Raw genomic sequence first — 21,719 nt, forward strand, 5'->3', positions numbered from 1 at the left:
AATTTTAAGACCCGAATTTTAAGACCTGAATTTTTGCAGCCTGAATTTGTGAGGTTGATGGTATTTTAACAACTAAATATTTTGGAATTGTATTTTAGGAAGGTGAATATGTGTGCATTGAATTTTGAATGCTGGAATTTTGTTTTTCAATCAAAACAAATGGTATGGGGCTAAGGCAAAAATGTATTTCTTTCAGATATAAATAATAAGTAACCATTGACCAAGTGATATTTTGAACATCCTGAATATCTGATGAAGTTGGCTTACCTTTAAGTTTCCAGCGGCGGTCAGGACGGATTTGACAGCCCTCATACCATAATCATAGTGGCTCTGAGAGGACAGCTGCTCAGAGCAGAGTCGATACGTGGCCACGATCTTCACTGAGAGCGGACGAGCAGTTACAAAACCACAAGAATAGAGCACAATCTCGGCGATCAGTGCGTAATCCGGAACCATCATAGCCACAGTGCGGAACAAGGCCTGAGACAAAGGTTTAAAAGATGTGCATGCCAAGAGTTCTACACTGATTGACTTTACAGACCATACAGACATACAGACATCTGTATTATGGATAAACATACGTCTAATGATGAATTAGTAATAATACATTTAGCCCTCATCTTTTCCTTCCAAACAAAACTATCAATATAATATGTGACATCAAAAATTGCAAAAGAATGGAGCAAATATGTGAAGAGGAGATTCAGATACATTTTGGAAAAATGCAATAATTAGTGGACAGCGAAAACTAGATTGTATATAATATCTCAAATAAATTTGAACAGTCAAATTAGTAAAATTATAATTTTTTCATAAACTGACCTAACGACAGAGTGTTGCTGGTTTCATTCTCATGACTCATTCCTTAAAATAATTTTATAAAACGTGTTCTATATACAGTATAAAGTGATGTGTTTTTTTTTTTGTTTTTTTTTCCCAATATTTTCATTATATTATAAGACACTGGCATTCATTTGGCATTCACTTTTTTCCCCCAAACATGTTCTATTTATTTAATATAATGGAACATTCATCCAAAATACAAACTATACACCTTTTTGTGCCAAGAGAATGCAATACAGCTAAACAGTATTAAAACAAAAAAAAAACAAGTTGATCTTAGGAAATTAAAAACACTCAACAGAATTGCATTTTAAAGCTTCAGCGATTATGTTCCTTAAAGATTAAACCTTGTTAATCCAGTAAGATTTTAATTGAGTTGAGAACACATGTTACTGCAGTACAACTAAGGGAACTCTGGCAGGAAAATTATTTGAGTGCGTGCCAACTGTGCAGTGTGCCACATGCTTCAGGTTTTGTTTCCATTCTGGCAGATGTCTCTGGGTACCCATGATATTACCATAAGGGCCATTAGCTCCACTTTGTGGAGAATCTTTGGCCTTCGAAACATGAACGATTGAGGTAAAAGCCAGGTCAGTGAAGTGTTTCATATCTAAAAATAGTTATTAATGGATGTGATTGGCTTGTGTAACATGCTTGTGTAACATGTTTGTATTAGCCCCAGAAGGAGTTTTTCAGTTAGTGTCCTTGATCTACATATTGTACCTTCAGGTTATCAGGCAGTTCAGAGCGGCCAGCATATCCTGGGTTCATAGTGATGAAGACAGCACAGGATGGGTTGAGCCTTAACTCCGTACCCTCAAACATCAGCATCTCGGCATGAGCTGCGATCCCTACACAGCAACATGGATTTCTTAGAACTTCTTAGGGCTTTAACAGACAGAATGCTAATGGGGCTAAATTATTTATTTGAATGAGTGCATAATTAGTATAATATGTTTCTAAATGCAGCCTTCATTTCATCTAACTGTCCATTCAATTATCAGTGAAGTGAAGTGATTCAGATCTTTAAAAAGCGGATTTCCCTTTGTGATATCTATTATTCCTGACTCTGGCAAGAGAGGTAATCTACAATTCAGAACTCACATAATGTCATGATTGTAAAGCATCCTTATGGTGACTTAATGACCATTTCATTTTGACCCAAAACTCTAATGTAAGACGTGGGCTAAGTGAATTAAACCATGAATTAAAGCAAGAGTGAACAATCAGCATGACATTCTTGCCAGGCAATATTAGCATTCGTTTAATACATAATATCATTTTTAATAGCCACTGAAGTTGTTAAAATCATTGAGAGCCACTGAGAGATGTCATAAATGGCGTAATGACCTCTTTTATCCAGTTATGTCTATTTCAGAAAAGCAAAATTATCACAGATGGTTCACAAAAAGTCTAACATTTTCATAATGGGGATATCAACATAATTATACATTTTGACATATAGATTAGTGTTGCGTGTGTTGCCGCTATCCAGAGTGTGCATGTGTGACCATGATTACCAGAGGTCTGGAACCTTTTCAGCTGGCAGAGCCATAAAAGCAAAAAAAAAAAAAAGTTATGATTTTAGAGCCAGGGAAAAGTTTACTTTTTTTTACGTTTTTATACATGTCTCCTTATTATTATAGTTATTATCTTTACTACTATTGCAGAATTATAAAATAATGGTAATGTAATAAAGACCATTTCACATTCTGCGTGTTCTTGTCGTAACAGCCTGCACTTCACCTAATAGGCCTGTAGGTTGCACTTTGACTTAATTTAACCAACTATGATAATTGAAGTATTCATTGAAGTAGCCATATATAGCTCGTGAGCCACAGGTTCCCAACCCCTTATAGGGGGTTAAGAGACACTGCAATTTTTTCTCAAATCAGCATCTCTACATGTATGGCAGCCATTCCATCCCAGTGTCTGTTGAATTCCAACACAGGCACACCTCATTCTACTGAATGAAGTGATCACCTGAACCAAATTTTATTTAATGAGGAAAAGTATAAAAACCACTGTCTTTGTCATCCAGCTGGTCATATTGCAGGAAGCTTGTGATGACCACAGCAGTGGTTTTTATACTTTTCCTCATTAAATAAAATTTGGTTCAGGTGAACACTTCATTCAGTAGAATGAGGTGTGCCTGTGTTTGAATTCAACAGACACTGGGATGGAATGGCTGCCATACATGTAGAGATGCTGATTTAAGAAAAAATTGCAGTGTCTCTTAATTTTTTCCAGAGCTGTATACTGTAGATAGACTCTCCATATACACACACCTCTCTGAATTGTGAGAATTTGTTGTGCCACCACAGACAGCACCTCCAAGTCAATGCGATTGAACTCGTCAAAGCATGCCCACGCACCACAGGATAGCAAGCCCTACAAGAAGCAGATAAAATCAATCAAAAAATAAATAAACAAACTAAAGGAATCAAAGCTGTTCCCTCGACATTGCGTTTAGCATAACACTATGGGAGCGCCCTTGAGCATGCGACCGGCATCGGAAGCTTGTGTAAAATCATGCCTCTATTTATAGGCCTGCCATGATCAGGTGACGTGGCAATTAAGCGCGTCGCGTGATATATATATATATATATATATATATATATATATATATATATATATATATATATATATGGCACCTGTGAACCGTGCCATCAGCCTTATTATCTTCAGCAAGACTGCATGTCGGTTGTTTGTGTAACAAAAACACGCTTCATTTCTCCTCTATATTTTCTCAAAATCTATTAACCTTTCTATTCCTTTGTAAAAGAAAAGAAAAGAGAAAGAAAGAATGAGCGAGAGAGAATTCAGAAAGTGTGTTACGCCTTGCTCCCATTTCATCATGGGAGGAAACAGACATGCTTTCTGTGTGAAGTGTTTAGTGGTGGAGAATGCGATGGCAGCCCTTGAGGGGGCTTGTGAACGTTTTATGATTAAGCAGCTCCGCTCGCGACTCGCTCTCTTCTCGTCCGAAGGGAGTTGGGTTTCAGAGCCTCGTGGATCTGGGCCGGCCACTGCTGAGGCAGCCAGCCGGCTCAGGTCCTGGGGATCTCCTAGGGATTTGGAAGAGGAGCCGGAGACGAGTGCTGCTCTATCTCTTGCTCTGTCTTCTGGGTCCGGCTCTCTGCCTGACTTTGGAGTCCGTGTCGCGACTCCTACTTCCCCTATGGAAAGCCAAAACACACTCGCTGACTCCGAGGAGTCGGTAGAGGGTGCCATTGCACCAAAAACTGAGAGCAACTTTCAAGCATATAAAGAGCTGCTTGAGGTGATTACGAGGGCAGTTGAAAAGTTGAATATAGACTGGCCTGGGGAAGAGGAAGTGGCTCGTAGCAGGCTGGATGAGCGCTTCCTCTCCAGTGAAAATAAATATGAATCTCCCTCACACCACAGAAAACTCCCCTTTTTTCTAGAAGTGCATGATGAGATATCACACTTCTGGGGAAAACCATACACTAGCCGTGTTTATAACCCCGCAATGTCTGATTACTCAGCCATCATGGGGAGTGAGCAGCACAGCTATTTAGTGATGCCGAGGGTGGAGGAGGCGCTTGCGAGCCACCTCTCTCCATCAATGGCAGGTAATTTAGGCAGGCCAACTTTACCTTGTAAGCCATATAAGGCCACCTCTGTGTTGGTGGGCAAAGCCTATGCAGTAGCGGTTCTTGCTTGTGGGTCACTGCATACAATGGCAGTGTTGCAGGCCTACCAAGCAGACCTGCTGAGTGAACTCAATACTGGGGAGGGAATTGGGCCCGAGGCAGTGGCAGAGCTGTGCTGCGCCACAAATTTGTCTCTCCAGGCGACCAAGCAAATGGCCCGTCATATCGGCTGTTCAATGGGTAGCTTGGTTGTGGCGGAGAGGCACCTATTGCGCAACCTCTCAGGGATGGGGGACAAAGATAAGGTCTCCTTGCTGGACGCCCCGTTAAACCTTCCGGCTTGTTTGGTGGCGCAGTTAATGCCATCGCTGACAGGTTCAGCGAGGCAAAACAGCAAACGGCGGCATTCAGCCAGTTCCTTCCCCGTCGTGTCAAGTTCGCCTGGGCCAGCGCGTGTCAAGTGGAGCCCAGGCCAGCGCTAGTGTGAGGGAGGCACAGAAGGCGAGTGTGGCAGCCCGCCTTCCCCCGCGGACAGCCAGAGGGACCGGGCGGCCACAGCCACGGCCTGCTAACAGGCCTGATCTGAGAATGATCATAAAAGCAAAACAGGCAAAAAAGGAATGGTCCTGATGGGCCATGGAGGGATGTATCAGGGGGCATAAGTTTGTTAGGGCAGATAGCCCCCAGTGCTACTGTAGGGCCTGCCCTAGCGAAGGCCATCCCACGTTTTCAGCCTTCTCTGGTCAGTGAGCTGTCACAGGGAAATGGAAATCTGATGCTTTCCCTCCAACAGAATGTGGAAAAGCTAACATCACAAAAAGACCATCTGGCAGCGTGGAAACTACTGCCAAATGTGTCTCCATGGGTTCTGTCTACCATAGAAAAGGGTTACCAGGTCCAGTTCAGAGCTCGACCCCCCCGGTTCAGAGGTGTGCTCACCACAGTAGTCAGCACAGAGCAGAGCCCAATGTTAGTGCAGGATGTAAGATCCCTGTTGGACAAAGGGGCCACAGAACATGTATCCCATTCCCTAAGGGAGAGAGGTTTTTACAGACGTTATTTCCTGCTCTGCCAAAAAGATGGAAGTATGCAGCCAATTTTAGATCTGCGTGATCTGAACCGTACTCTTCGGACATACAGGTTCAAGATGCTGACGATTAAACTTATGCCACAGATTCAGTTCGAGGACTGGTTTGTGAAGATAGATCTGAAAGATGCATATTTCCACACAGGAATATTGCCCAGTCACAGGAAGTTCCTGAGGTTTGCATTTGGAGACAATGCATACCAATATCGGGTTCTTCCCTTCGGGCTAGCTTTATCCCCTCGCACCTTCACAAAGTGCATGGATGCTGCTCTGGCTCCCTTGCGACTCCAGGGCATCCGTGTACTAAACTACTTGGATGACTGGTTAATTCTAGCATAATCCAGAGAACTGGCACTTCAACATCGAAATGTTGTTCTCGCCCACATGAGGAGCTTGGAGCTCAGGTTGAACCTCAAGAAAAGTATGCTTTCTCCAGTGCAGAGGACAACTTTTCTAGGGGTTACATGGGATTCTACTACAATGAGGGCGTTTCTATCCCCAACACGCATGGGATCGATCCTATCAACATTGAGCAAGATGAAGCTGGGTCTGGGCATCCCCTCCAGTCTCTACAAGAAACTGTTGGGCCTTATGGCATATAGATCGCCTAGACATGTGGGCCGTATTCCTAACACTGAAGTTCTTTCTTCCTCAATTAAGAGGTCACCACGTGTTAGTTGTGACAAACAACACATCGGTGGTCTCATATATCAACCACGAGGGAGGGTTACGTTCACGCCTCCTGTTCAGGCCGGCGCAACTAATCCTTCTCTAGGCAGAGGGAAAATTCTTGTCAGTGAGTGCAATGTACATTCCGGGCAGCCGGAATGTGGGGGCAGACATCCTGTCGAGGCAGGGGCTGAGGCCTGGGGGTTAGAGGATCCATCCACAAGTGGTGGAGTTCATATGGTGGAGGTTCGGACAAGCAGAAGTGGATTTGTTCGCCTCTGAGGAGACAACACACTGCCCGCTGCAGTTCGCCCTCACTCCTCCCACACTATTGGGGCTGGACACCATGGTGCACATGTGGCCGAGGTCACGTCTATATGCTTTTCCCTCGATCGCTCTGCTCCCACAAGTTCTAGTGAGAGTTTGCCCTTCTGCCTTGAGAGTTTGCCTTCCTTCATTCCTTGCACCTGGATTAGCCAAGGCCTTCCTGTATCCTAGGCCGGATTATATTCCTAAGGTGCGCACATCGGCTGCCCACCCTGTGGTGTTGCAGGCTTTCTGCCCTCCTCCGTTCCTCACACTGAAACAAGAGAGGATGCACCTGCTGTGTCAAGGAAGGGCTCTCTGTACTTACGTCCACCACTCCGGCTAGTGGCGTAAATTGGAGCAGCTACTGGTCTGCTTTGGCGGCGACAGTAGAGGTGATGCTGTGTCAAAGCAACACATCTCTAATTGGATAGTAGAAGCAATCTCTATTGCTTATGAGGTGTGTGGTCTTACTACGCCTCTGGGCATAAGGGCTCATTCCACTAGGGCGGTCGCCTCCTCGAAGGCTTTGTCCAAAGGGGTATCCTTACAGGATGTGTGTGCTGCTGCAGGGTGGTCTACGCCACACACATTCATTCATTATTACAGCCTGGATATTCATTCCACCCTGGGCTCAAGTGTCTTGCAGTGACCCTCGGGCTTGGGTCTTTTTGAACAGGCTGTACCCTCGGTATGACAGAGTGGGTATTCTTGTTCCCATAGTGTTATGCTAAACGCAGTGTCAAGTTCCCTTTGAAAGGGACCGTCTGGGTTACGCATGACCCCGTTCCCTGAGAAGGGAACGAGACGTTGCATAGCTTTGTCATAACAGGGCAGGCCTGTGAATTGCGTCTTCCCTTCAGATAATAGAGTCTAACAGCATGGTTCACGGGTGCCATATACATACATACACACACACACACACACACACATACATATATACATATATATATACATATATATATACACATCACATGACGTGCTTAATTGCCGCATCACCTGATCATGGCAGGCCTATAAATAGAGGCATGATTTTACACAAGCTTCAGATGCCGGTCGCGCACAAGGGCGCTCCCATAGTGTTATGCTAAATGCAACGTCTCGTTCCTTTCTCAGGGAACAGGGTTAGATGCGTAACCGAGATGTTCTACTTTCTAATCTATAAAGCCTCAAACTCCTTTGACCATCTCTATTCTAACAAGCAAAGTCTTGAAGTTTCTCAGAACAGAAAGAATGGTAGCTGCACTTTGTGTTTCTCATGAAGGTACATAGGTGAACCATACAGTTTTCATCACAGTTGTAAATCAGATAAAAATAAAAATATATAAAGGAATGCAGATCCTGAAAATCCAAAATATGAAGATCTTTTAATGCTTCATGTATCTTAGTTTATTCGCATGTATTTCAGATCAGTAAGAACAATTCTTACTACAGTAGGGTGCATAGTTCTAAGCACAAGGCAGAAAAAAATCCATTTTAAATTTACTCTAAAATTTACAGTTTAAAGTTACAGTGGATATAAAAAGTCTACACATCCCTGTTAAAATGGCAGGTTTTTGTCATGTAAAAAAAGAAAACACGATAAATAATGTCAGAACCTTTTCTACCTTTATAGTGAAATTTTAACCAATTAAAGTGAAAAACAATAATAATTTTAGGGGGAAAAAAATAAAAAATGTACAATAACCTGGTTGCACAAGTGTGTACACCCCTAAACTAATACTTAGTTGAAGCACCCTTAGATTTTATCACAGCATTTAATCTTTTTGTAAGAGTCAATCAGTTTGGCACATCTTGACTTAGCAATATTTTGCCATTCTTCCTTGCAAAAGCATTTTAACTCTGTCAAATTGGCTGGGCATCTCCTTTGCACAGCCCTCTTTTTCTCTACTTGTTGATTATCCTTTTTGCAGTGTTCCATGATATATCCAATGCCTTGGAAATTTTTTTGCAACCCTCTCCTGATTTATATTTTTCAAGAATGAGATCCTGTATGTGTTTTTAAGCTCTTTGTGCCCTACATCTTTTCCAGTTGGCTGTTACCAAGAAGAAGTCAGGAAAATCCTATAGGAACAGCTGTACTTTATTGGGGGTTAATCAGTCACTTTAATTGGTGGCAGGTGTATACTAATTAGTATTTAACATGAGTTTGAATGTGACTGGTTGATTCTGGACACTGCCACATTCTCAATTACAAAAGGGTGTGCACAGTTATGCAAGCTGGATATTGCAAATTTTTTGTTTATACTTTTTTCCCCAAAAACATTTCTGGGTGTTTGTCACTTAATATTCATATTTTGCAATTTCACAATAAAGGTGACTAATGTTCTGACATGATTTAACTTTCATTTTTGACATCACAAAAACCTGCCATTTTAACAGGGGTGTGTAGTATTTTTATATCCAATGTATATTCTTCAAACAAGATAATTATGTCTTAAAAGTACAACTCAGGAAACAAAGGGAATCTGGACATTCTGAGACAGAACAACATTTTATTTATTAAGCAATCTAGCTGGATAGTAGATCATTAGGTGGCTCTATAGTAATGCACAGTATACAGTAAAAAAAGAATATATATCAGTACATTTTCGATAATCCTTTCAGAAATTGGTTGCTTACTGTCCACACAACTGACATTTTCACTGTTCTGCTGCTGCTCAAAGTGTTTAAACCAGAAATGGTGGAATTGATCATTTTCCCATTCATTGTACTGTTTTTTTTGTTTGTTTGTTTTTTTTTTTTTGTTTGTTTGTTTTTTTGAGGTTCTGAAAGATGAAAGAATTTCTCACAGTTCATTTAAGTGGTAAATCATGAGCAGGGAATAATCAATATCACACAAGGCACTGAGTCATCACACTGATCTGCAATTCAGTATGTTGATACATAGTTCAATTGGATTATGTTCCTTATTAAAAGCTTGTTACTGGTGATTAAATAATTTTAAAGCAATAAAATGCAACCAGCTGGTCATGCCCTCTTACTTGTCTCTCTTGTTTTATGCACACTCTGCTTTGGAGTAGGAGAAGCAGCCAAGATGTGGGCTACATTTTACGCCTACATTTTAAGTGTATGTGCTAATTCACTTTAAATAGGGTGATAAAATCACAATTTTGCATGCTAGCAAGAAACAGGTTGCAAGTTTATGCAATCGAATGTCTGAGTGCACCTTCTCTCTCTCTCTCTCTCTCTCTCTCTCTCTCTCTCTCTCTCTCTCACACACACACACACACACACACAAACACACACACACACACAAATCTACATAAAGGTTCCAGGTAAACAACCGACTCTTATAAGCGTCGGTTATAAATAAAACCCTGCCTATGATCCATAACGGCTGTTAAGTTTTAACATCTCTGGATTCATCATCAAACAAGCCAGGCTTGCCAAAGTCTCTGTTGCCATGGCAACTGGCTATGTTCTTTTCTAGCTTTTGACCGCATGCCGTCTCTTGAGCTTCACCTAAAGTACATCTTCATACAAATGAGCAGGAGCTCCTCTAAGCCTGTATTCCTTTTCATTTCCTTGCTAACTTCATTTTTAATATCGGCTATTACAGCCTTTTCTGCTGATAAGAATATTTTTTTCAAATAGCTGATATAATTCTGCATTCTGTTCAGTACAAGTTTAATATAAGCTAGTAATTGGGTGTTTTTTTAATCTAATAGTCAGATATAAAACCTAATTCACATAGGTATTTCTGTCGTCACAACGGTGCGGGCAAAAGTGTGGAACTCAACACAAATTTAATTTACAATACAACCCAGACCTCAGGTAAATGTCACTGACCTTAAAAAACTTTCCCAGAGCAATGTAATCAAGGCCATCAGAGCAGTTGAAGACAACACATTGCTTAGCCACAGCTTTGGCTAGATCTTTAGTCGTCTCGGTCTTCCCTGTACCTGCTGGGCCTTCAGGAGCTCCTCCTAAATGCAAATGCAGGGCTCCAAAAAGGGTTCTAGGGACAAAGGTGTGGGAAGTTTTTGCCAATTTGGTCAAAAATTAATTAACCTTTTTCACTTTCTTTTTTTTAATTATTTTGCAAAATATAAAGTTTTATCACCAAAGTCAAAGATAAATTTGGTTATATAAGTTTCTGTCTGCAAGCAAATCATCATCTAGCATAAATGCAACAATATCTTTGTTCTATTTACATTATGTTATAATATTGTGGCTAACATCAGATAACATTAGCATTAAATTAACATTTGTGAGCTATAGACAATATATTTAATGAACTGGACCTTCAATTAAAAAAACCAGGACTGAATGTCAAGCCCTGTAAGACGTGTTTGTGTGGCTGCATAGAAACATGCATTGTATGTTCTAATTTATTTTAATATTATTAAATGTTTTACAAGAACATTTTAAGCAAAATATCGTAGAAACCTCAGATTTTAAAAAGTTAAATATCTTATATTTTAGAGCTTGCGAATGCAGTCAGAAAAAAATAAAACTTAGTGAAAAGCATATATGATCATAATACGTCTTTATTGTTTCTGTCTTTTGATATTGTTAAAAAATAATGTACTTCATAATTTGAAGTAATCTTTAATCTGTTGCTACGTGGCATGTCAAAACTGAGAAGTGCTATATCTCAAAATGGCTCTTCACCCAGACAGAAACATATTAATACTAAGGTAATGAAGTGTTGGTGCCACACATGAAATTTAGAGCTATAAAGAGGAGAACTGAACTGATGCAGCAGTCCATTAATGTGCAAATTTAGTTCCAACGCACAATTTTTAAAGATATTGGCCATACTTTTTCCCCATAAACAATACTAATGCTAGAGTAGATCTTTTTGGAGACTGTAACTAGAATATACTGTGACTGCAGAGATTATTACTGTAGATAATTAACTAGACCATTTCTTTAAAAAAAATAATACTGATTTAGAAATCATTTTGAATATCTTTTTCCTAAAGTATTTTTTTTGCCCCCTTGGTTACTTATTAGTAAACTAACCAGTATAACAGATGATATATCTGACTACATAAAGAATTTTAAATCTCCTTATTTTTAATATATTTTCAATGGTTGCAAGTTACAAAATTAAAGCAAATATCAATACACAAACTATAAACACAAGGAGGATTATGATTAAATGTCTTTGTAGAGGTAGAAGGGAAAAGAACTGCACTATATGAGTAAAGTTTAGCATAAAGCTGTTCTGACCTGTAGCAGCGATCAGTGAGAGGGGTGATGACCAGACGTGGTGTGTTACCCAGGTACTCGTAGCCATAATCCAGGCCTGCATTAATCATTTTCGTCTGAAGCTGGTTCTCCTGCAAAAGTAAAGAGAAATGCTGAAAAGATAGAAGAGAGTACTGAATGCTGAAGAGAGTTTTTCACAGACACTGTATACAACACTCGTATCATAGTATGGGGAGAGATAAACAGTAGTACCCCCCATGGAAATTGTTGGGTTTTTTTATATATTTGGACATGCAAACATTTGATCATCTTTGAAACAATGCGTATTAATGAAGTTGATATACTTGAAAAAAAAAAAAAAAAAAACACACAATGGAAATTAGCTTTTTAAATTATTTATTCAACATAAATATCAATAGATGTGATATTTTTCTCTGGAAAAAGTAAGTACACCCTTGGCCTCAGAAGCTAGTATTGCTCCCTTTAGCAGAAATAACTTCTTGTAGGCATTTTGCATAATTGTCCACCAGTCTCTGACATCGGCTTGCTGAAATTTTTGACCACTCTTCCATGCAATATTCTTTCAGTTGCAAGATGTTTGAGGGTTTTTTTGCATGTGCTGCCCGTTTCAAATCCCCCCACAAAATTTTCATGGGATTCAAATCTGGGCTTTGACTAGGGCATTCCATAACCCTCAATTTCTTCTTTTTGAGCCATTCCTTGGTGGATTTACTAGTGTGCTTAGGTTCATTATCCTGTTGAAAAGTTCAACTTCAACTTTCAGACAGATTGCCTCACATTATCTTTAAGCACTCTTTGATAAGATGCAGAATTCATAGTTGAATAATGAATACATGCTGTTCTGTCCCTGAGGTAGCAAAGCAACCCCAAACATAACATTTCCACCACCGTGCTTCACAGTTGGTATGAGGTGCTTCTCCTGAAAAGCTGTCTTTGGTCTGTGCCAAATATGTCTGCTGATACTGTGGCCAAACACCTCTAACTTTGATTCGTCTGTCCAGAGCACATTGTTCCAAAAGGCCTGGTCTTTGTCTATATCATCACTGGCAAACTGTAGTCTTGCAAAGGCTTTTTCCTGGCATGCCTACCATGCACGTTGTCACATCTCAAGGTTGGAGTTCGGAAGCAATCGCAGAATTTCAAATAGTTTATTAAACGAACAATAAAACAAAGACACTAGGACAACTTGCCATAATACTGTGGCAAAACTAAACATAAACTAACAAGATCAAGAAACATGGTAACATGGAACACGGTGGTCTAAGACAAATGAAAGAGAAACAGTGCAGACAATGGATATATATAAGTGTGCTCATTAACAGAAATGTGAATCAGGTGCAGGTGGTCATGTGACATGTAGTGCAGTGCAGTGGCTGATGGGAACTGAAGCCCACAGTTACCTCCTTGATATATGACACACGTCAAATTTGTGCAATCTCTTTCTGATTGTAGAAGCATGCACTTTGACACCAACAGTTCTGAGACTTACTAGCATACCCTGTGATTAAATTTTGGGGTTCTTGGAGACCTGTTTTTGCATCAGATGGTCTGCTCTTGGGCTGAATTTGCAGTCCTGGACAAATTGGCAGTCACTTGAAATCTGCACCACTTGTAGATTATTTTCCTTACATTGGAATTATGTATTTCAAATAATTTGGAGATCTTTTTAAATCCCTTGCTAGACTCATAGGCATCCACAACCTTTTTTCTAAAGGCCTTACAGAACTCTTTAGAGCTTGGCTTTGGATTTGAAAGTGTGATAAATGTACAGGTGTTCTTACTTTTTCCATGTGACTGATCTGGATTTTTTTAATTAATTAAAATTGTAAAAATTACGATAAAATCTTTCATTTGATAGTGTATCAAGTTTAACAACAGGCACTGTTTCAAAGAGGATGAAATGTTTGCTTGTCCAAATATGTCCAAAAAAACAACAGTTTCTATGGGGTACACTTATTTTTTCTCATGACTGTAAGCCTAGATGATATCATGAATATTATTAGTTATGTAAAAACTGTATCATTGTATTGTAGATTTAGGAAAGACACAATTCTGTCTCTCAAATATTAAGAACATTGCATATGCCAGATTACACACACACACAAACACACAAACACACACACACAAACACACACACACTCACAATCCAGTAATAACGAAGCTGGCTGAGCCACTCGAAGTTGTTCTCGTCATCCACACCCTTGTGCACAAGCGAGGCCAACACATCACGAGCATGCACATCCAACACCACCAGCGCTCCCAGAGTCACGCGGTTCTGTTTGGACAGTTTCCCACGCACCAGCGCCACTATATCCTCGATCTGTTTGTTATTCTGACGCAAATAAGCTTCCAGAGCCTAAGAAAGAAAGGAGCAGAAATTTCAGATTGAAGTCTACAATGATATTAAAGGCACAATACTTTTATTTTTTTTTAAAGTCCATAAGTTATAATTTTTTAATCATTTTTAAGAGTCTCCAGAAAGTGATGAAATGGAAAGAGGGAAAATAATGATAACTAAGACTATTATATTATTCTTCTTATTATTAATTGTACCAGAAAACTACTTATAATTTCACAAGTAATGTCTTAAGTAACAAAAATGAATGTGGGTGTGTAGCACAGACCTGTGGTCCTGTTACAATGGCTTTGTGGATGTGTTTGGTCCAGTACACCTGAGACACACACAGTACTGTCTGACCTGGCCAGGCTCGTACCCAGTTGATCCGCAGCTCTTTAGGGTACGCCTCAATTGCCTCTTCTATCACCTGCAAATCACAATGAAAAACAAGTTTACTTGGATATTAAAATTTTTTATAACCTTATTTGGTGAAGTTAATGCTACAATGTCTTATTAAATACTATGGTATTGTGAGACATTGTTTAACAAGATGTTTCATTTTTTTTTACTTATAAAAAAATGTAATGGTGTGCTTTATGCGTCTGATATAATCTGAAGTGCTAATGCTTGTAACGTCTTATTTATGATTATATGATATTATACAGTGTGATATGATCTCAGTAACCTAGGCCTTTTCAGTTCATAGAAACATGTCAGTTGTTTGCTGTATGTTACAGATACTATACATGGAGTGCAGGTCTGAAAATTCTGAGATATTACTTATTTACACTGTTAATAGGTGAAGATAACTCTTATGTATAATAATATACAGTAGATGAAAAGCTGCAATAAGCCCAATGTCAGGTGGAATAAAACTTGTTTGAGATATGGTTACCATGGGGTAAGTTTTATATTTGCGGAAATATCTGAGTCTGTATTACTATATAGTCAGTATACTGTAATTTAATTCTTGTGTAGCACTACACAGCTGTTATGTTAATCTTGCAAAAGCCTAATATACCATCCCAAGTTGATGGAATCACAAGTGTGAAAATCTCAACTACCGTGGCTAAAGCAAAATTTCTTAAATTCAAATCACACATAAGGTGTGTGATGATAAAATGTACATGAATCCAAACAGGGCTGATTATTATTGTCCAGTAACAGCATGTCCTGGAGTCTTTTATTCTCTTTATACCACACAACTTGTAAATGTTAACATTTGTTATTCATTAAAGAAAGATTCAGTGTACTTTTTTACGAGTTTATGGTTAATTGTTTAATAATTTAAGAGTGTCACTTATAAACTTTGTTATAACAGCAATCAGAAGCCTAGAAGTCTTTCCCTCACCATCCTCTTGTTTCTCCCTCTTCAAATTAATAATGCAAAAAGAAAAAAAAAAAAAAAAAACACACACAGTTTGTAATGTTACTGAGAAAATGCAAAGTGCAAAGCCCTTTATCCTGAAGACTCCTTCCAACAAATGCTAAATAAATGTCTCCTCATAGAAAACCACTATATCAGTGATTATATGGTGTGTTTTTAACCCATTTATGTGGAGCATCTACTATACTATATCTGCTATGCTATAAGTCCCTGTGTACTATAGAAATTATAATGTATTAGAACAGTTTATTGATATAAACCTATAATTTGACTTTTAGCCAGAACATACTATTAGAGTTGCTGTTATAGAAGATTAATCAACACCTATTTTGGTTTAACAGTTTAACAACACTGTGGTATACATAGAACTAGCATCTAAATATAAGAAAATGCAGTATACACAGACTAAAATGTTTAACTGAATAATACATTATACAGGGACTAAAAACAGGACATGATATAAATACAATTTAGTGCATGGAGGTTTTTTTTTCTTTTGACATGAACAGAAAATAAGGGTTCAGGAATCAATCCCAAGTGAAATTGCCTAGCACCTTGTGTAAGGATGTGAGCATGCCACTCTCCAGCTCGAGGAGCCATTTCTCAACCTGACCGCGGGCTTTAGAAGTTGAGATGATGTCCAGCAGCTCCACCACCTCACCCTCACTGCTCTTCATGTGTGTGATGTCCAGAACTTCATTGAACACAACACTGGCGATGCCCTCAAAACACTTCTTCAGATGTGGCTGCACTCTGAAAAGGAGTCCAAATAAACTTTTAGGAAAGCAAAATGGAATACAGATTCTTCTCAACTTCTGGGTGTCGCTGTAAAAAAAAAAAAAAAAAAAGTCATTCTGTACACTTACAAGTATACTGTGAAAATAATGAAATAGTAGCCTGCAGCACAAAAGACAAGAGCAATAGACAAACCTACAATACAATACAAATCAACAAATACACATGACAATTGCACTATTAATTGCACAGTAATTATACAGAAGTAGCAGGATAAAACCAGTGGGATAAATGTGCAAAGCTGATAAAAATGTTATTTCTATTTTGGCTGTTTGAGCATTTATCCAAGTAAAATTACAGAATGCTTATATTCTGTAGTTAACAAAAAAAAAAAAAAAGGTTTAAAGTGTCACTTACTATTAACAACCTTACAATACTATTCAGCCTGCTTGTTTTCAACACAGACTTATCGACTTCCCTTCATGACTATATGTTTTTGGCAATATGCACTTAATAACTAGTTCCCTAGCTAACAAAATAAAACAACAAAGTTACCCATGCTATAGTGAATAAGTGGAGTAGTCTAAGGCCTTACCCACAGTGAGCTCCATGAAGATTGTATCCTGCACAGAGCCCTGACCTCAACCCACTGAACCCCTTTGAGAAGAACTGGAACACCGAATGCATCCTCAGACCTTCTCACCCAGTTCCTGACCTCACTAATTCTCTTGTAGCTGAATGAACACAAATCCTCACAGCCACGCTCCAATATCTAGTGGAAAGCCTTCTCAGAAGAGTGGAGCTTATTATAACAGTAAAGGGGGATGAAATCTGGAATGCAACGTTCAACAAATACATTTGGGTCTGATGGTCAGGTGTCCACAAACTTTTGCACATATACTGTAGTGTATAATGAGCATGCTAAGATGATGCATGCTTCTGAAGCAAGAACATTTATGCCATTTCTGTGAAGCAGTTTGATATGGTGCATACTAGCAAAGATGGCTAAGCTAAGCAAGAACAGTATGCTGTATGTAACAGGATGCTGAAAGTAAGAAAGGGATGCTGAGTTTATATTGTATGTAGTGTTAGATTCAGACTTTTTCCTAGTGTTATTTTGAAACAGGATGTTTAATGGCCACGATGTTGTCTGATTAGTGCAATCTCACATCTGCTGATTGTTAACATTGAATCTCCCAGCCAGTCTAGTTTATACCAAAAAGATCTGATCTGTACCATCAGACTAGTCACAGGACTAGAGCAATGGTGCAGCTGACACTATACTTCCTGTCTCTCTGAAACCTTATCTTCCATAAAGTGACATGTTGCTGATCTTTAGAGCAAAGTTACCAGGGAAACGCCACAGCGAAAAAATTGTGATTTAACAGTAGCGATCTCAAAAAATGACCAAAACAGTTAGCACTGATAACAACAGTCAAATTAACTCATCCTCTTCGGCTCTCCACACTGACACTACAATGTGAAAGCACAATGTCAGTTGCGTATTGTATTTTAAATGAAGCACACAAGCTCTGTCCTCATTCAGTCCCCATTTATCCCAGATTTCTCAGTATTACTCTGATGGATTCCAACACACACGGGCACTTTCCAAAATTCAGCTTTCTATAAAGAGCTGGGTTCAGTTAAATTCTCAGAGGAAATGACAGAGCAGAGGACAAAGGGATAATGTGCACATGTGTGTGAGAGAGAAAAGGAGATGAATGAGCCTAAGAAAAGGAGCACAATCAAGGAAGAGAACTAGGAAGAAAAGAGAGGGAAAGAGAGGCAGTGATTATGAGATTTGTGGAAGTAAAAGTCTCCGTGTCGGTGCACACATTCATTATTAAACTAATACCTTGGGTGAAATAAGACAAGGATTGCTTATCAGCCAAGGCTATTCTCAAGAGAGCCACACCATAGGAAGTATCCCAGAATGTCATATGGAAAAGAGATTCTATAATTAAATTCCCACAGTAAGTACAGGATTTTCAGAGGCTCAACATGAGTTTTTTTTCCAGGGCCAAACACAGCTAAATTGCTTTTCATGTGTCCTTGCTCTTCTGGTCCTACTGTGGATTCAGTACGGGCTGCGGATAGATGCATTTTGATTAACATAGTGACTCTGTTAGAAGAACAGACTGCATAACTTTAATATCACATTGTCTTCAAATTAGACTGTTAAATTTTCTTTTCTGTATTACTTGATCATATGCAGATTTTAAACTTTATTTATCTGATGAGAACTTTCAGTAAACAAATGATATATGTTATGACATATGGCATTCGTATTAGCTAAGAGAAATACAGACTTCATAAAAGCTGCCCAAATCTTTCCACAAATCTTTCCAAACACTACTGACTACTACTAATATTCCCTCAAAACTAGCCACAAGTTTATATTCCCTCGAGCTTACATTATTTCAAAACGGGCTACAAGTGTACATTCTCTTGAAACTAGCTGCGAGATTGTGTTCCTTCAAAACTATCTACAAGCTTATATTTTGTCAAAACTATCTATGAGCTTTTGATGATGACACCACACACCTCAATAGCGAAGGGAACACCAGACACCAGATATGAGTGGGGTTTAATATTATCCAACAAAAATGTAAATAAATGTAGGGGTGTACTTACTTTTTCCATGTGACTGACCTGTTGTCAATTTTATGAGAGTTTTATTTGATAGAGTGTATCAACTTTATTAATAGGCACTGTTTCAAAGAGGATCAAAAATGTTTGCTTGTCCAAATATGTATAAAATAAATAAATAAATAAATAAATAAAAACCATTTCCATGGGGCATACTTATTTTTTCCACTTGACTGTATATAGTTATTCTAAAAATAAATGTAAAATAGACTGCAGGCAAAACACAAATTTACTGCCTTCATAAGCATGAAAACACCTTACATAATACCTATCAGCATTAGTTTGGTTTAAAAGGCTATTTGGCTTTAGCAGCATGGTTCATGGTCCAGCAATTTGGTTTCAAGCTGTTGTTGAAATCAAGTCTAATTTATTAGGACCTACTCATGAGTCCCAAGAATGAGGTCAATTTTTTATGTAGAGAGGAAAAAGGGTCTTGGATGTACAATAAGAATTGCCAGTCTATTCTCCTTTCTGTTCTACAATTTCAACCTAGGAAGTTTCACCCAAGTATACAAAAAGCAGTGGTGCTCTCTGCTAAGAATTAACCCAGAACTGCATTGCTGTTTTTATTTTGCAGACAATGTATAAGAACAGTACACCAGTCATTACAGCCTTTTGTTCCTTTACCCAATTATTTTCCATATTGAAAAACTAAACATGTTTATAGGATGGAAGCTTCAAACTCAATTTAAAGTTTGCCAAAAAAAAATCTGATCTGCACTGATCTCTAAATTGATTCAATATGGGTTGATTTCTCTGCCAGGTTTTAATTATAATTTTCCAACAAGATGCAGTGATTTTACTCCCAAGTTGAATTAAAAAATGGATTGTTTTTTTTATTGGTTCTTTTAAGGGTTACATGTAATTATACTGGAAGCAATCCAACACATGGTTTCAAATTAACCTACAAACTCTTCATGATTTTTTTCCACCCTTCTAAACATTGCTATGAAATGAATTCTAAAGAAAAAAAAAATCTAAATTAAAAAAAAGAAAGATAATTTCCATTGATTTTTTTTCTTTCTTATTTTTTTTTTTCAAAAAAGGCAGATCAAATTGAATTTGATTCAACCCAGATTTGACCCTGTACCTGGTTGGGTCCTTTGTCTCAGAGAGAATCTCCAGTAGCTCATCGTTGGACAGAAAGAAGAAGCGTGGAAAGAAGAGTCTCTTCTTTTCCAGGTACTTGTTCAGGCCTTTCAAGATGAGCTCTAGGAACTCGTTGCTATTCTTAAGCTTCTCCAACATCTTATCGATGGCCACCACAGCCAGAACATGCTTGTCCTAAGGCAAGAGACAAAATGGGTTTCACATCAGTATGAATGTCTGATTTAAAATTTCCCTACACAAGTGTGATATTTCTTTTTAAGATCTGGTGATTAATTTTTATCTAATTTGCAATATTGGTCATAAATGGCTCAGAATAGGAGTATGCACAGGTTTTCAAATCCATTTGATGGGCCAGGATTTGAGTGAAATATTGAAATCACTATTTGGATATTCTTTATGTATTATATCCACATGAAATCAATGGGAAATATGAAAAAGTGAAGCAACATCTGGCCAGATGTAGTGGATGGAGAGTGCAAGACTGTCATGGTGTGCGAGTTAGATCTCAGGAGTAGGCATTTTTTTCTCTCATGCAGGTGAGAGTGAAAGATCAGATATGAAGCTTATGGGACAAGATGGTGCATTCTTAGCCTTAAACGACAATTGACACAAATCGCGTACCTCAAATTTGTAGTTTAAGCCCTGTGTTGCTCTTACTTTTTCCATTCATTGGTTTAGTAAATATTACATGACTATCAGATTACACATACATTAACACAAACTTTGTCAATTCACTGAGATTTTCAAACATCCTGCCTGCCTTTTCAGCTCTGTGGCACTTAAAACTTCTCATGAAGACTCTGGAATGTGAGCTTCTACAGTAGAGCTGTAGCTGAGCTGACATTCAGTAAAACTTTTCTGTATGTTCGATATTTCTCTTCATTATTCCTTTATACTACATCCGTCAAACACAAACACGTGTGCTGCCACTGACAGGATGAAAGTTTAATTGCAGTCGACAAATGATGCTTGATTACGCTGCATGAAAAAAAAACAGCTTTTTCTTTTCTAGATGTTAACTGAAAACCCTTTCATTAACTTGTATGGATATCCAAATATTAAAATTAGGCAGAAGGCTTAGCCGTAGTGCAGAAACCGCAAAGGCCGTGTGCAGTGCAGCAGATATTTACACTAATTATTTTTTAAAGTTCAAAGTGGAGGAAAGTACCGTTTTGTACTGTCAAAATAATGAAGGCCAATCTTTAAGCATAAACATCAAAGCTTCTCGAAAGGATTTATAAGATAACACAAAGCACATTGCAATCACAGCATACGACGATATAATTAAAGTATAATAGTTTTTTCCAATTATTGTGCAGCCTGACAGTCTCAAAAGAGACAGTATTTTTTATTATTTATTTATCCATCCACCGCTTACTCCTTTTCAGGGTCACGGGGGAACCTGGAGCCTATCCCAGGGAGCATCGGGCACAAGGCGGGGTACACCCTGGACAAGGTGCCAGTCCATCGCAGGGCACACAATCACACACACATTCACACACCCATTCATACACTACAGACACTTTAGACACGCCAATCAGCCTACCATGCATGTCTTTGGACTGGGGGAGGAAACCGGAGTACCCGGAGGAAACCCCCGCAGCACGGGGAGAACATGCAAACTTCGCACACACAGAGCCGTGGGAATCGAATCCCGACCCTGGCAGTGTGAGGCGAACGTGCTAACCACTAAGCCACCGTGCACTCTTTCAGCAACTCTTTCAGCTATAGGTTCAAACAACGCATCAAGAAATGAAAAAGCATATGCTATGCAATCAACATGGATGTACACCATCA

At 38.8% G+C, this 21,719-nt stretch overlaps 1 protein-coding gene across 1 annotated transcript in view; it reads right to left on the reverse strand.

The window, feature by feature from the left end:
• The window catches only part of dnah7 (dynein, axonemal, heavy chain 7), a 134,330-nt gene that overhangs the window by 87,501 nt on the left and 25,110 nt on the right, over positions 1-21,719 (reverse strand). The window contains exons 21-29 of the mRNA XM_053627875.1: positions 19,903-20,096; positions 15,983-16,181; positions 14,328-14,468; positions 13,847-14,059; positions 11,704-11,813; positions 10,315-10,483; positions 3,132-3,234; positions 1,567-1,694; positions 268-480 (exon numbers count right to left, since the gene is read on the reverse strand). Of these exons, the coding sequence (XP_053483850.1) occupies positions 268-480; positions 1,567-1,694; positions 3,132-3,234; positions 10,315-10,483; positions 11,704-11,813; positions 13,847-14,059; positions 14,328-14,468; positions 15,983-16,181; positions 19,903-20,096 (1,470 nt within the window). The remainder of the gene's footprint in view (positions 1-267; positions 481-1,566; positions 1,695-3,131; positions 3,235-10,314; positions 10,484-11,703; positions 11,814-13,846; positions 14,060-14,327; positions 14,469-15,982; positions 16,182-19,902; positions 20,097-21,719) is intronic.

The sequence above is a fragment of the Ictalurus furcatus genome, chromosome 6, assembly GCF_023375685.1.
Source record: "Ictalurus furcatus strain D&B chromosome 6, Billie_1.0, whole genome shotgun sequence".
In the NCBI taxonomy this organism is placed as follows: domain Eukaryota; kingdom Metazoa; phylum Chordata; class Actinopteri; order Siluriformes; family Ictaluridae; genus Ictalurus; species Ictalurus furcatus.